Below are 16,477 nucleotides of genomic sequence, written 5' to 3' on the forward strand. Positions count from 1 at the left end.
CACTATCAGTAGTAACTGTTTTTTCCACTATGCTAAAACTAGTGGTTGTTGAATTATGTTTTATAACCTCAATGTTTAAAATCTATGCAGATTCATCTAATAATAACGCTATTAGGTTAAATTAAAGTATTATATAGCTAAAAATAACAGTAGAAGCAAAATCAATGGCAGTTTTATATGTTTCTATTATTATACAATATCTCATGTTATGTTGCTAATATCCATTGGTAGTAAATATGGTATAACATATTAACTTCTATCATCGCTTAGATCTAAAGATATAATATTTCTATTAAAATTAAATCTTATATTGCTATGAATAAAATCATGTAATGAATTATAGTATAGCTCCTATGTTATACTTTAACATTTAAAATCATCCATAGAATAATACAGATACTACAAATGTTCTGATTAACTTTAAGCAAAAATATACTTATATAATCTTCAATAATATTAGAACCCTTGTCGCAATAGAAATATTGATTCTTAGTATTTTAAGAAAAATAAAACTAGTGCGAATAATGAATATGGTGTATTGTCCATTTAACAACTTTAATTTGAGTATATAGCATTGTAAAGTCTGTTTCAATTATAGATAGCTTATATTCGTTGTGATGGTCCCATTTTCTACTTAAGCTCTATGTTACAACAAAAAATACGGTTTTACATAATCTAATTATGTGACGTTATTCTAACTTGTTTGAGCAGATTGACATATCCTTTTCTATTATAATATATTTAAGCCTATTATTTCTAGCTTACTAACAAAAACTTATAATAAAATTATTGGATATACTACAAATATTTTTAATATTTAACAACATAAATAATACTATCAGCATCCCAAATTATACCTTATACGTTATGTTAGATGTTGTATAGAGGTAGTATATTTTATGGGATCATAATATTATTTAATTCTATTATGATAACAAGTTATAAACATAATTTTATATTATGAGTATATATCATACCTATTTTGTCGCATAGCCCAGCCTAATTAAGCATATTAAAACTTGGTTTTTAATTAAATCATTAATACACCAAAATACATATTCCATCTAGTTATAGCTGTTTAATTACACTATCTCTAATTTGAGCAGTACATTAAAAATGGTTCGAATAGCTAGATATACTTCATTTTTAATGAAATTACAATCTTTAGAATTGTTGTTAACTCAAATTAAATTTAAAAGTCATTAGTAAAACGCAAGTTTAACTTATTAGATAAAATTGAAACAACTAAATATTATTATAGACAATAAAACAATACTTCACTGTATGCTAAAATTTTGATAGTACTATAAGTTAATTTTTGTTATTCTTAAATAATGTATCTATTATATAATTTCAAATTCAATTGTAATTACACATATGATACAGTTTATATAATTTAGTTATCTTTTCTTTTTTTGGAAAATCTATCAATACTATAAAATAATTTATTATTAAGCAAAAATAACTTTTTTTAACTGTTGAAACATCGTAAATTAATATTTTTTTCTAATATACGTTATTCTAACTTTAATACTGTTAAACCTCATATGTTCTACATTCATTTGTTAACTATTCTGGATAATAATTTGGTAATAGTTATCTACGGGCTAAATATGTATGAATACCTTCGTATCCATACGTCAATCAGAAAATTTTACCAATATCATTAAATAAATCCGAAAAAATTATTTCTTTTATTTTTTGCAAAATTTTAACTCTATTTAACATTGTTTTAACTATATATAACTTACCTCGGTAATAAATACTAAAACACGTTTCAGCTATTTAATTATTGCATTAACAGCAAAGAGCTAATTTATTTTATAAAATATTGACATCTATCACGCGAAATTCATCTATAGTAATTCTAATTTGTTCATAAAAAATAAAATTGCAGAGATTGTATAATGTATAATGTGTAATGTTCGCATTATGTTTTTAATATTAAAAATAATATATTAATCACATATATCATTAAAAATTAATATTTTTTTTCATTGAGTAAGCTAATAGAAAGACTGAATTGGTATTAGTATTAAGCACTAGCATTCATAGTTAATTAATGATAATCAAAATGTTTTGATTAAATGTCATGTTGTTAGAATCTAGAATTCACTAAATTCCCTTAGAATCATTATAAATTATACTCAAAATACTCACATTTAAATCTCTATATATCTTAAGTTTTGATGGTTATATTCCAGTCCATGTTAAAGTATACAAGTCAATATCCTTAAAGTTCAAATATTTTAATGAAATTTTAACAATTCAAAAGATCTTCAGGATTAATTACTTTTATATCTATTAATGTCCTGATCCGTATCTTACTTTTTTTCTAAACAATCTTTAGTTTAATAGATTATTATCAGTGGAATGTCTTCTCCAACATTGTCTCTATTAATTTCTCGCCGTGCTATATTAACTTTTTATCCATAGTTAGTTATTATATACCTGTTTTTCCTACTGTACACTTTATATCATTTATTAAATCAATAAAAACTGTACCCTATTCGTATCCTAAATACTCTTTTATTTCATTTTGTGCATCCCTAATTTTATTAGTCAAGTCTTCGTTTTATAGTTTCTCCTTTTTGTAATAATTTAACTTTTTCTAAATTAGTAAATCTTTTTTATTATTGTATATTAAATTTGGCTGATAGATAAAAGTATTATCTATAAATTAAGAAACATCACAAATATTATATCTAGCACAATACTAGTTTCTTGATTGAAATAACTTATTCTATAAAATTATATTGACAGTTGGTCGATTACAAAAATTTTTCTCGAGCATTTAAGTAACCAGATTACAGAACTCAGAAGATAGTTAGTTGGTCAAAGGATGAAAGCCTGCATTCTGTATTTGATTGTATAACTCATTTTTGCATCTGCCATTAAAAGGGTACATGCCAGTTGCACATTTATATATTAGAACTCCAAGAGCCCATATATCGACACCAAATCCATATTATTATTAATACAATATCTCCGGTGCCAAAAACATCGGTGTTCCATCCAAATTATCTGTAGTATCCTTTATCTTTCTAGACAGGCCAAAATCACAAATAGTGAATCTCCCAATCTTGTAGTTCTTATCTGGCATAATAACGACGTTAGCAGGTTTAATATCTCTATGAACTATATTATTCTAATGAAGATAATGGAGTCCTAATAATATATGATGAGTAATTGTTAGTAGTACTTTTTCAGACAATTTACCACCTTATTTTGCTAACTATAGTTCTAAATCCCCAAATTCTGCTAATTCCTAAACTTAGTAAATTGAATTATCTTTCTAAAAAAAATCTAGCTGCTAAACAATAAAAGGATGTTTTAGTTACGAAATTAGATGACATTCATCTATAACTATTTATTTATGATACTCTGTAGTCGACTATAGCGTTATTTATTTTAATACAACTTTTGATTAGCTAGATAGGTCATATGCTTCATATGTACTACCTTAACTTCCATTACCTAATAAGGAAATCATCTGATAGTTATCATACATTAATGAAGTACAAAATAAGCTGGCAACCCATAAAACTGATGTCAAAAGTTCAAATATATTTAATTATATATAGTTATATGAATAAAACTCAGAAGTTATTTTCAAATTCTTATACGTAGATTAATTAATAACTTAGATCGTTATAAAGCAAAATGTTTGTGTGTTCAATTCGATTAAACTTAGTTTCATTAAGTAAGATAAACTCTTCAGGTTATCTATTAGACGCAGTTGAAATCAACCAATGTTCAAACGATTTAACCTGCTTTAACAGACATTTTTGAAACAAATAATAGGCTGCGTTTATAATTATTGATGCACATTCACCAAAACTTTCAAAAAGGGCTTCGTACGCAAGTCTTTTCTGCTCTATTGTAATATCATTCTGCAATAAGATTTCGAGTGCGTTAAGTTTACTTGGGTTGGAATACTTAAGTTTTCGTGTTAATTTCATTTTGCAATATATTATACATATTATATAATTTTCACATAAAGCCTTCAAATAATTTATTGATACCAGCTTCTGTTGTTGGAATATCTGCACATTCGCCAGCATCTTTCATATCTTATATTTCAACTTCATCATCAACTAATTCTTCGGCTGCATCTGCCCAAAATTCTAGATCTTAATCATTTTTAACCACTGGTACAATAGGAGGTTTTACTAACTTTTTCTCAATGTATCCCCAATTAACTCCTGTAAAAAATGGATGACCCTTGATATCTTTTGTTCCAGTCAATACATTTGAGCCTAAACGCTTGTCCTTATCTTATTATAGTAATTTCAGTATAAAATCAACAGCATTTGGTTCGATTCCCTTTGGAAATGCTATTTTTCCAACTAGAATTTTCTTACATACTGCTTAAGCATCATCATCATAAAATGGTGGTACTCCACATAAAAGTTCGTATGTCAAAATTCCAAGACTCCACCAATCTGTTGATTTATTATGTCCAATACACTTAATAACTTCTGGTGAAAGATATTCTGGTGTCCCAAGCAGTGTAAACGTTAAATTCTAGGTTTGTTTAGCGAACCCAAAATCAGACAATTTAACATGTCCTTTCTTGTCTAGTAATACATTTTCTGGCTTCAAATCTCTGTAAATACATCCAAGCTTATCATGGCAGTTCCCCAGTGCAACAACTAATTCAGCAATATAAAAACGGGCAACTTCGTTTGTAAACTTTCCAAACTTACGTAAATGGTAGAAAAGCTCACCACCAGGAACAAATTCAAATACTAAATGCACATGTGTTGATGTTATTAAGGTCTGATATAGCTTTACTATAAATGGGCTAATCGCTTATTTCAGCAAATTTGCCTCATTTTATGTATTTGTGACCTAGTTCATCATAATAAGCTTGATTTTATTAAGCGACTTCATCGCATAAATTGCATTATTTGCAGTATTTCTAACTAAATTAACTTTTCCAAAGGATCCGGCTGCTATAAGTTATATGACTTGATATGACTCGAGTGTTGAATCTGATGGAGGGGCAGGCGTTGCCATTAAAATGAAGTGGAGATTTATCCATATATAAAAATAATAATTTAGCATGCATAAAATTCAAATTTTATTATAATATAATATTTATACTAATTTAAAATTTACAATAAGAATAATGATAGTAAATAATATTAAATAATATATTTCCCAGTAATAATACCAGTTGGGTCGAAATTAATAAATCACCATCTCAAACCATGGAGCTGACGTTTACGACCCTTGCATCCAGAACCGTGGCCCTTAGCTACAACTGAGCTAGAGATACCAGCGGAACCGAATTTCTTATAAGTTGCTCTGTGAGAACGCTTACCTTATACCATGAAGACGTTTTCCATCTTAGGATTTTCGAGGATGAGATCATCAAAAGTGATACACTTACCGCCGAATTTTTCGATGTGAGCTTTAGCAGTAGCAGTGAACTTAAGTGCACAAACGGTCATCTTGGGGATTTCGATGACACGGGGGTCATTTGTAACTGTAGATACAAGAACTAAAGTTTTACCTTGCTGGTTCTTGGAGATGGAGGCAAGACGAGAGGTTGAGACAGAAGGTTAATTAGTCTGAGACTGACACATACGCTTAGCAATGAGAGCGATGTCCTTGTTCTCAACTTTCTCAGCAGCCTGGGCATACACAGACTGGATAACATTCTTATAATGGTTATCAGTGTGAGGAGTAGTACGCTTGATAGTACGTTTACGATCACCGGATTAAAGTTAAATACCCATGCGCGAGGAGTGGAAATAAAAAATTAAAATAAATAAATATTATTATAAGTATAAAATATTATTATAATAAAATCATTATTTTTTTTCGTTACGATTAAATATTCCCTCCATCTTAATCTTCCAGAACTCTACCTAAAAATTTTCAAATTCATCCAAAAATGACTCTGCCAAACTTATTCCAAACGAGTAAATTTTTTTCCTGTAAAATACAACCTAAGGGAGCAATCGCTTATAAAACACTCGACTCTCTAAATCCATGATTCTATTATTCTGACAATCAACCAATATACCGCAAAAATACTCCAACCTTCCTATAGAATCTAAAATCATATCATCTGATTTAGTGAATGTATTATTTTTTGCAGCATAAATGAACATCACTTTGTCAGTATTTTCATCGTTTCCAATGATGAATAATTATTTATTAAAATAATACACATTGGTGAACTCAAGAATTTCAGAAAAGCCTTACGCCTTTGAAAACAAGTTTCCTTATAATATGTATAAATTAACAACATCCTGTTAAGCAAGTATATAAAGTTGCTTATTTGCAATGAAGTATTAAAAGAAACAGTTTTAAAATGGTAAATTACAAAAAAGCTTTAAATTTTCATCGAATATCTAGAAATTACTAATTCCAAACCGCTTTCCGTCAATTACGAAATACTCTCTTGGTGCTTTTTATCCCAACACCTCCATACTGGAAATCGAGCCCAAATCGTTGATTCCCAAGAAGTAGCGATCATAAACACCATAGAATAATCCATTTAAGTAAAATTTAAAGTTAAAATACTCAAAATTTACCAATTAGCCGATTTTCACCTCCGAAACTATATTAATTGCGCACTCATAGTCAATAACTAGTGGTCGCGGGATGTTAGGATTAGTCTGCAAGAAACTTCTTGAAAACTGTATATAACTAGAACGCTCGAAGAGACTCGATTCCTGCATCAAAACCAGCTCCTTCTGGATCTCGACTTTGGACTTCTTCTCGTCGAGCATTTTGCGGTAAAACGCTATTTTGTCGAACGATATGAAGCACTGTGCGCTGTAAACGAAGTGCCGGGATACGTCCTCCTTCTCGATTTGGTCTGATTTAATGCGTTACAGGCTGTCAAGGTTTAGCGGCTGTTTGAAGTTCTCATCCAAGAGGAGCTGGTCCACCCGATGGCACAAGGTGCTCTCGTAAGTGCAGGAATTTACCATGGTAAATGTCGCATCCAGCTTCACTACCGTAGCTCCGTCTACTAAAATAAAGCATTCGGAATCCGTGAATACCTGCCGAGGGGCAAGCTCAATGCTACGTAAGAACACCAGTGCACTTTCCTCTAGTACGAAGCACTTGCGGCCTATGAAGACGAAAATCCCCCCGTTCAACTGCGCCAGAATCGCGTTTTCGGCTACCTCGCAAATGCGAATATCGGATGTTTCTGTGAGATGGAAAAGTGTTGTTTAGTTGAAACGGTCGCGGCCGATTGTGAATGTCCCTGCCTCGCCCACGATCGGTTCGTTGTAGATCGAAGTGCCTGAAAACAGATCAGATTCGGTGGTATTCTGGACATTAAGCTGCAAATCTAGGTGGTAAATGTGGCCGCTGTTGTGCGCCGAAAATGCACCGTTGGAGTATATCAGGTTAGAAAATTACTGTGGTGAAATCATTTTTTATAATAAATAATAATATTAGGATAAATACATAATAAATGTAAATTTTATTTTCATAGACTAATATGAGAATTTGGAAAGAGACTGCACTTGGATAGTCGTTAAAATCAAAGTTTCACTCGTTTTGATAAACTGATATTTTTCCAGAACTATCCCAGCTGCAAATAAACTGTGAATCTTAGCTATAGCAGATATTCTATGCCTCTATCTTCTGTTTATTTATTCTAAAGCTGGAGAGATTATACAAGCTACCACTGATATCATAGAAATAATTTTATAATAAACCCTTTGGTTTAACTTTATATTAGCTAATAATGTTATTACCATCAAAAACTGTACCAGTATCATCTATTTTAAACAATTTATTATCTAATAACTTAATGAACTTAAAACTTTTTGTTTCATTCTAAACTATTAGTTCTGATCGGCGATCATACACATGTGTAAATCCTTTACCTGTAACTGCTATTAAATTTTAGGTAATAGATTAAGAAATAGCTTTGTCTGGCAAATTACAGCTAAATACTTATCTGTCACTTAAAATATCATAAATTTTCAATTCATTTTAACTGAATATTGACATATTATCTAACTAGTCAACCATATAAGAGTTTTGATGCTATTATAATTGAGATTGAAGTTAATAATTGCGCAAATATATATCAGTTCTCGATTTAACTAAGTTTATGTTGTTCTTCTCTGTTTATATCTTAGCATACAAGTCAAATACTGGGAGAGCTGATTTCCAATTAAAATCTAACTATTATTCTTTAATAAATGGCCTAAATGAACTAATTTATCTGGTGTTGTTGACAGAATATGGATTAGAAAGAATTGAATATTTACCATCTAACTCTTATATACCCATTAACTAAAAAGTGGTATTCGTATTTATAAAGTTTGTATCAAATATTTACATGTCAAAATTATTTTTAGAAATTGTACATAACTGATTATCGAAAATATTGATATCTTGACTATTATTTAACAACTTTTAGCAATTGTTGTCAATATCAGTAGTACTATAGTATTGGTTTTTTTGTATTAACTTACAAAGATAGCAATTTTATGAGCATGTCTCTAAATCTCTGATATAAGATGCATAATGAGAATACACATTATTAGACTTAGTTTTCACAAATTGATACAAAGATTAATTGTTTTTAGGTATATCATTATGATTATGAGATTGCTTAAAGTAAAATAATTATGCTTAATAATCGCCTCTAATTTATTATGGATCAATTTCATTAATAGATAGCTTTTACAGTACAGAAAATATTTAAATTTTGTTCTAATAAATAATTATAAGATAATTTAAAGTCGGATGAAATTTTACCATTTTAACTCCTGAATCAACTTAAAATTGCCAAAATAACTTAAATTTCTAATTGGTTTAATATTTTTATATATTTGTTAGCCTTTGTAAATAATTGAATTGTTATTTAAAATTTGCTTTATATTAATCCTAAATCTATAGATCTTATACACTACTACACTATACATAATTTTCTTCTGATAAATTAGAACTAATTTGACCGATTAATTAAATACTAGATTGCTTTTTCTATTAATTTAACATTCCCAGACCACAAAATCGGTTGTTTATCTTTAATTATTTTTTAATAGTATTATTCTAATAATGATATTCTAAATCTGTTGCTACTGACTCATATTCTGAGCAAAATGATGATTATGAATCTACTTTTTGAAGTTAAGCTGCTGACTAAACTCTAGATCGCTATTTTATAAAATTATCGTTTTAAACAATATGAAAATTAATTAAATTATCTTTATTCTAATAAATAATACGATATAATGATCGTCCGAATATAGAATGATATTTTTTAGAAAATTATGGATTACAATAGAACATTTATTCTAGTTCAGGGAAAGGTGCTGTTAGATTTTGCTAGTATTATTTAATTATCATCTATTAGTTAATAAGCTAGCCACTATAATCTTTTTTACCTAATAATTATCCCTATAAAGCTCTATCTCTATATAAAACTTTAACATCTCTAGTTGGTTCGAAATAAACTAATACTTTATTATCTTTCTTGTTTTCTTTTGACATTAATATGCTACAATGCTGGAGTAATGGGGTTTTTACTGCAATTCTTCGGCACATATCACAAGAATGGTCAATTGGTATTAAATTGGACATTTCATCTTAATATATGGATAAATTTTACTAAGAAAATGATTAAATGTGCTAAATTGGATTTTAAAATAGTTTCTATGATTTGGATGTATTATAGTTTTAATTAAATTATTAAAATATTTTTCCATCAGATAATGCACAATTAATAGTAGATAATGTAGGCTTTAAAATTAAACTCAGCATACTTTCATAATCAAACCTTTTAGCAGCCTAATACTATTATGTTCTTACTTTTAATACAGACTCTGATAATTACTACATAATAGTTATAGGAGAACCATTTTATACCATATAGTGTTGTGCTAAATCACACGGTAAACTAAACATATAAGACTGACATACGTTTACAATACACTATTATAGTTGTAAACTAGCACAATATTTTTCAAAATTTATATACTTTTTATAGTTCATTTCTAATTACTTTAAATTTTTAATCTAAGCATTGCAACCAGAAAGACTCTTGACATTTTATTATTCTGAAGTTACTTACTATACATTTTCTAAACTAGTAATAAGTTAATTAATACTAAATTATTTATCTTATTTCAGATCCAGAGCAAATAGTTCTTCTTTTTAAGAATTCGTTATATTAAATATATGTCGCTAAGTTTCTATATCTTATTTTTTAAGTTGTGCATCAATACTACTGAGACTAATATTTGAACAAATTTAGCAATGAGATGGCGAAGGTCTTGTTGAAAAAACACCATCCTATAAAATACTTAGTGTATTGTGGGTAGGACATCCTCTTATAATTTTCTTCTAAGTAGTAGCCAACTAAACTGATTGTGCTAAAACATTAGAAAAAATATTAGGCTATGAAATTGAACGAATTGCTAGATTAAAAATAGGAGAGCAAACATCTTGAAATTAAGAGAATAGAAGATTATTGAAGAATATATTTGAAAGATTTTAAAATATGTGTATATCTTCCTAAATTGTAATTGTGGATTCATACACTTATTTATAATAATCTTCATCTTTATTGTTAATGTTAACATTCTTTTTTTCTTCTTAATCAACTACTAATTTGTCATCTGTTATTTAAATTGCAGGTAACTCTGATGTTTTAAATGTGATACCTTTAATTGTTCGTTAGCGTCTAACAATTGGTTTGTAATCCTCAGATAGAGAAGATGACTAATCATATTCAACCAGCTAAGATTCAGGAGCTAAAGATTATTTAGATTGATGATTAGTTGATTAGTTAAAATCGGTGAATGATCTCTTAAACTCTCGCGATTTCATTAACGAAGATTAACCTAAGCTTATAGGCGAAGCACTTGGTTGTTATTATGAGCCTACATCTATTTTTATAAATTTACTATCAAATATGGCCGAAATATTATTTAGTGAAACATTTTACTATGACACTAAGGTAACTAATTAAGTAAATTACGCTTCTTATATTTCGTATTTGGTCATCATCATACATTTAATTTACAATCCTTACTCTTATTGATTTTAGTATAAAGTAGAAAAGCCAGATAAATTATTAAATAAATTTTTTGCCATTTTGCTAATAATGATTTATGGGTCGCTTTAGGCAGTGAATAAAGCATGAAGTATTTCTTTTGAACAAATATCATCATTATTTAAAAAACTATCATCTGATTGTGGTCTACCAAAATAACTGATTACAGATTTTAGCTTACTAAGAATGATTTTATTAATTATTTATAATGACTAAAATCTAATCAAAGGTGAACTTTCATCTATTAAATATTTGCAAATTAGTTAAATAAATGACTGAGCAATACTATGTTAAAGAATATCTTCATTTTCTTTTGATAAAAAATTAATTTAGTATTCGTTGTTAGACTTCAAAAAATCTGGTAATAGTAAATAAATAGCTTAAAGAGCTGCTGCTCTTACCTCAACTGAATTATCACACTTTCCAGAAATTATTAAGATGCCTAATAACTTTTAAACATCTTCCCATATTTATATATCATTATATAATACCAAATAATCTTTAGACCCTTATTATTACGCAGTATTAATATTTCCAAATGACTTTCCCTATTTAATCGTAGTAATAGTTTAGTCTTATCTGATTACTACTTCTTATCCAAGATTTCCAAAGAGTAATAGCGTCCAAACTCTTAGCTAAGATGATGAAGACTATAGTAAAGTCTATAATATAACTAAAGATCCATTTTAATATAGATTCTATCTTAAATTTATTACATATTATGATACATATAATATAGTTTCATCTTATAAGCACATCTAAATATTATTTGAAGTTAGAATAGTAAGAATTTATACTATATATAATCTTACTTCAATTGGTGTTTATGGTTTAGTAAGTTACTTTAAAATAAATTCTTCAAATTAGAATGGAATTTTATTTTCATTCGCAAATACAATAAAATCATGTATTGATTAGGTTGAATTTTAAATCATTTTACTTAAAATAAAGACTATATTTCTAAATATTTCCTAAAATAGTTCATTTTCAACTAATTTTTAAACTTTAATAATTCTATTCATTAATTTGTGTCCTAATCCTAAAAAAATTACCTCTTCTAGATTCTCATTAGAATAATCAATATATTTTGAAATTAACTAGTAAGCCTTAAGATAATAAGTTTAATCTTTAAGTAAGTGTATGACGATTGGTAAATTAGTAGGGTGAGAATGAGAAAAACTAATCTGTAAATTAAATGCATCTAATTATTATTCTATAAACAAAATATCTTTCTCAAATCTAACTGCTTTATGTAGTACTGCGTCAAAACTACTCCAAAGTGGATCTTTACTAGAATCCGATATATTTAATGAACATGAAGTTTTAATATTAAATGAAGATAATACACGTTATGCCACCAGATAATTTCTTATAAGTCCACTATTAAAACTATTACTGTTATAATATGTTTAATAATCACTTCTATTTAAAGCGGAAAATGCTATATTTTCGCAAATTGCATCCATTATAAGTTATATTTACTTAAAATCATTTTAATTTTATATTTTTTAATATAATTAATAGACCTGCATAAAAGTATTATACTGGCTTTGATTTGTTTAAGACTAAAATCTCTAGATGAAACTAATAAACAACCCTAATAATGGTGTTGTCATGGTAAGAGTAAATATATCTGTTGGGCAGAGCCTTTTTTAGCTCCTTAAATAAGGTAATGTCTAATCAATTGATGTAGCACCAAATGCTAATACATCATTCATATCTTCTTACCTAATTTTTTAAATCAAATTTCCTGCAAAATTACAATCAAAAATAAATACTGTTCTTCTTCCGATAGATTTAATAATATCAGTTATTATGATAGGCTGGGCTTTACACTCATCTGTCTAGAGTATTATACAATCAGAGAGTTACAAAGAAGTATTCCTAGAAATATAATGAAGTAATATATTACTATTAAATGATTAGCTAAATTTGCGAAGATCCTAATATGTTTATTTAGGTAGTTACTTAAATGCTAATTTTTTAAACCCACCATAATAATCCTACACACCTTTATTTAAAATTACACTAAGATTTTCCAGAGGTTAGTTAAGCATTTCTATACCAGCTTCCACCCAATAAGAAGATAATAAATCTTTTGTTAATTCAAATGAGGAAATAACTGTAGCTGCTTAGACTTTTTCTTAAACTCCTTATAATATATGCTTTTTTAGGGGTTATTTTAATAATCTTTAAAGAGGTTGAGAGTATATAAATTAATAATAATTTACTGTATACTCTTTATTTACATCATCATACGCTTGATATATCTAATTATAAGATCTAGAAATCTAATTCATAATGATTTTAAAGTGGGAATTAATTAATATATATTAATAAAATAATTATCACTATCCGACTTTATCAATTAAACTTATTCTCTATCTCTATTTTTTTAATTGAAACTCCCCGCTGCACCAAATACTTTTGCTTATATCAAGAAGCTTCTAGAGTAAAAAAGTAGCTAGAAAATTTTTATTAACCAATATTTTTTCTGTTAATTCAGGTGGAATTTCCTAACCAGCAAATTCTATAAATGTTTTATAGAAAATTTTCACGGAAACTAAAATTTCCTGTTCGTTTAGAGACACACTACTTATTTACTCAATAACAACCCATACACATGTCATTTATGATGTAAAATCTGATAAATCATAGACAGACCCTTATTCTTAGAAAAGAATTATGATATTGTCGTTCCCAATATGGCGCTTTTTAATTAATTATTAATCATCATTATTGACATGCTTCAGCCAAGTGGATACATGAAATGCCAGCTCAGTATCTAATAAATGTGTATATAGTACATCGCCATCGCGTCCTTTAGCATCTAACCCACCTGTATAGTAAGTCAAACCATTAGTAATTTAAATACGCTGCCCCAAAATAGACAAAAATTACTCAAAATTTTCAAAAGATCCCGTGTTTTGTAACATTTACTATTCAGTATTTTAATCACATTTTTGATACAAGATACCTATTTTACGTTATTTTTAAGAATTATTCTCAAATTCTAAAAATTATTGTAACACTACAATCGATGGAGATTTAATCTCCTTAAAATCGTTCATTTAGATAAAGAGTGCTTTTTGAATCTAATATTACTTAGGTTTCATGAATAATCTTTAAAATGCCGTTAAAATTGGTTTAATTGTGTATTAAGTTATTCCATTATTAGATAATAATATTATATCCCAATATTTATCCTGCAAAAATATGTACATGAGGCAGTTACTGCCTTTATCTGTATACTTGTATGTGTATAATAATAAGCTATTAGAAATTATTGCCTATATTTTTTAATTGATTGAAATATCATCTTGTACAATTGAACGGTGTACACCTAAGCATTCTTCTTTGAAGAAAGTATTTTATAAAATCATTAAAAATTATAAATTACTATAGTATACATATATAATTATAAATGCGTTCACAATTTTGAAATAAAATCCATTTCTTTTTCATACCATTATTAAATTTCCAGGACTCTTCTTCTGGTTCTTTCGAATTCACACTATTAGATCATTTTAATTGATGTCTCCACTAGGTCTTTTTAACTTGCAATAAGACCATCTTCTCTAACTTCTACCAGACCTTATTTATGCTCATGCGCATTCATTGCTGCAGTTGTAATTGATCCTTTATCTTTCAACAGATTTAGGACTTATGGCGACATCTCAGCAGGTAAAAGATTTTAAACATCCTACTACTGTGATCCTGGCATTTAACCTTGATTTTAACTAGTTAAATCTACAGCGTCTGCAATAGTATCATCGTTCTAATCTTGATTTTAAATTTATTATTAAGATTCTTTCCAGAGTTTGAGTTCCAACGCCTTATTAAGTAGATCTTATACTTTTTCGTGAAGTTATAATAGAAGTGATTTGAATGACTAAAATCCTGCCTGAGCAACTTCGGCGGTTTTATTTTATATAGTAGTCAATGTATTTGTAAGGGTGTCTAGATTTTCTTAAATCTCATATTAAACTTCTGATTCTAAAGCATTTAACATCTTTTTGGCCTAATTGAGTATATTTAAAATAAAAGTTTTCTTTAAATTCTCTACTTAAGTATCACCAGCAGGTACATATTATGATTGATCAACTTTCTAATTTTTATCTAAATCACCTAACTATAGCGAAGACTCTAACTAATCAACCTAGTTAATTAAATCATCAACCTCCTACTTTTCCTCATTTTCCTAAAATGATTACTCTTCTGCCTCCGCTTTTTACTCACCCACTAAATCCATTTCTTCTGCAACATTTTTTTACTTTCTTTATAATTCTCTGATTTCTCTTTGTGAAATTCTCATTTCCGCTTTTCCATTCAGAACAAAATCTTTACCTATGTAATAATCCGTAATAATGCTTTTAGTTTAACCAATTAAGTCATCTAATACTATTTAGTAAAATTCTTCGAATTCGCAAATTTCTCCTTAGCGAATTATCCTTCTCCTCCTCATAATCTTACTAAACTATCTCAATGTTGCAATTGCCTCTGTCCTAAACCATCCTACAGCCTCCATTTTAATCGCTGGTATTTAAAATATCTTCTCGTTTGCATCTCCTGTTAAAATATCAGTGTCAACCAAAGTATCAAAACCCAAGCAATCTGATGCTGCATCAATTCTAATTTATTTCGTTTTAACTATAGCTTGCTATACAGCCTTTATTTCCAGTTGATTTTTCTCTTCAAGTGTTATGAGCTCGGTTTTATATGCATCTGTTGCCTTCTATCGCTCATCTGGAAGAATGACAATAAAGTCTAAATATTTTAAGGAAGGTAAGTATGCCACAGTTTCTTTTCTATAAATTGAAAGGTTTACTTTTGATTCTTTCGAAAATTCATTATTAGATAAAACTAAAATTCTTAGTTATTTAAATGTTTATAGTATTTTAATAGTATCTTTTAGAGGACCTGGTAGGGAATTATTAGCTAGATTAATTGATTACAGTGAATGAGACGACTATGCTAATCCAGTGAGTCCTTTATAATTATCTTACAGTTTTAATAAACCGCTAATATTAGTAATTTAATTGTTATTTGCAATTAAGTCTGTTAGCTTATTTAACTTATCAATTCCATCTAATGAAGAAAGTTTATTAAAAGAAACATCTAGAACCTCTAAATTTATTAACTAGTCTAAACCAGTGAGAATCTCAATTGAATTATTTGTGAGAACTAATTTTGATAACTATATAAAATCATTAATGTTGGAGATTGTACAAATATTATAATTAGGTAGTAGAAGTGTCCTTATTTAAGGAAAATCATCTTCTGTATAATTATTTCTAGAATCTGCAATTAGAAGAGCCTTTATTATAAGATCTGAAGTAAGCATCTGGTAGTCCTTATGGAACCCTGGAAGAGTTGATAGATCAGTCATTAAGAATTTGCGGAATTAATAATATACTATTATATATA

At 28.0% G+C, this 16,477-nt stretch overlaps 8 protein-coding genes across 8 annotated transcripts; all 8 read right to left on the reverse strand. All coding sequences in view use genetic code 6, as the record gives it.

Moving 5' to 3' along the window:
* Positions 1-2,365: 2,365 nt before the first annotated feature.
* Positions 2,366-3,511, reverse strand: SS50377_26668 (Kinase, ULK; the record flags this gene model as incomplete). Its single annotated transcript, XM_067910474.1, has 1 exon — positions 2,366-3,511. The coding sequence occupies one exon, from the start codon at positions 3,509-3,511 to the stop codon at positions 2,366-2,368; it is 1,146 nt and encodes a 381-aa protein (XP_067761161.1).
* An 88-nt stretch (positions 3,512-3,599) lies between these two features.
* On the reverse strand, positions 3,600-3,962 carry SS50377_26669 (uncharacterized protein; the record flags this gene model as incomplete). The annotated part of the gene is made up of 1 exon (XM_067910475.1): positions 3,600-3,962. The coding sequence occupies one exon, from the start codon at positions 3,960-3,962 to the stop codon at positions 3,600-3,602; it is 363 nt and encodes a 120-aa protein (XP_067761162.1).
* A 31-nt stretch (positions 3,963-3,993) lies between these two features.
* SS50377_26670 (Kinase, AGC PKA) lies at positions 3,994-5,022 on the reverse strand (the record flags this gene model as incomplete). Its single annotated transcript, XM_067910476.1, has 1 exon — positions 3,994-5,022. One exon carries the CDS (start codon positions 5,020-5,022, stop codon positions 3,994-3,996), a length of 1,029 nt encoding a protein of 342 aa, XP_067761163.1.
* A 179-nt stretch (positions 5,023-5,201) lies between these two features.
* On the reverse strand, positions 5,202-5,747 carry SS50377_26671 (Ribosomal protein L18; the record flags this gene model as incomplete). Its single annotated transcript, XM_067910477.1, has 1 exon — positions 5,202-5,747. One exon carries the CDS (start codon positions 5,745-5,747, stop codon positions 5,202-5,204), a length of 546 nt encoding a protein of 181 aa, XP_067761164.1.
* Positions 5,748-5,819: 72 nt separating this feature from the next.
* On the reverse strand, positions 5,820-7,406 carry SS50377_26672 (uncharacterized protein; the record flags this gene model as incomplete). Its single annotated transcript, XM_067910478.1, has 1 exon — positions 5,820-7,406. The coding sequence occupies one exon, from the start codon at positions 7,404-7,406 to the stop codon at positions 5,820-5,822; it is 1,587 nt and encodes a 528-aa protein (XP_067761165.1).
* A 118-nt stretch (positions 7,407-7,524) lies between these two features.
* SS50377_26673 (uncharacterized protein) lies at positions 7,525-13,350 on the reverse strand (the record flags this gene model as incomplete). The annotated part of the gene is made up of 1 exon (XM_067910479.1): positions 7,525-13,350. One exon carries the CDS (start codon positions 13,348-13,350, stop codon positions 7,525-7,527), a length of 5,826 nt encoding a protein of 1,941 aa, XP_067761166.1.
* A 48-nt stretch (positions 13,351-13,398) lies between these two features.
* On the reverse strand, positions 13,399-14,121 carry SS50377_26674 (Rap/ran-GAP family protein; the record flags this gene model as incomplete). The annotated part of the gene is made up of 1 exon (XM_067910480.1): positions 13,399-14,121. One exon carries the CDS (start codon positions 14,119-14,121, stop codon positions 13,399-13,401), a length of 723 nt encoding a protein of 240 aa, XP_067761167.1.
* Positions 14,122-14,480: 359 nt separating this feature from the next.
* SS50377_26675 (Leucine-rich repeat protein) lies at positions 14,481-16,439 on the reverse strand (the record flags this gene model as incomplete). The annotated part of the gene is made up of 1 exon (XM_067910481.1): positions 14,481-16,439. The coding sequence occupies one exon, from the start codon at positions 16,437-16,439 to the stop codon at positions 14,481-14,483; it is 1,959 nt and encodes a 652-aa protein (XP_067761168.1).
* Between the last annotated feature and the right edge of the window lie 38 nt (positions 16,440-16,477).

The sequence above is a fragment of the Spironucleus salmonicida genome, chromosome 7 (assembly GCF_000497125.1).
Source record: "Spironucleus salmonicida strain ATCC 50377 chromosome 7, whole genome shotgun sequence".
Classification (NCBI taxonomy): Eukaryota; Fornicata; order Diplomonadida; family Hexamitidae; genus Spironucleus; species Spironucleus salmonicida.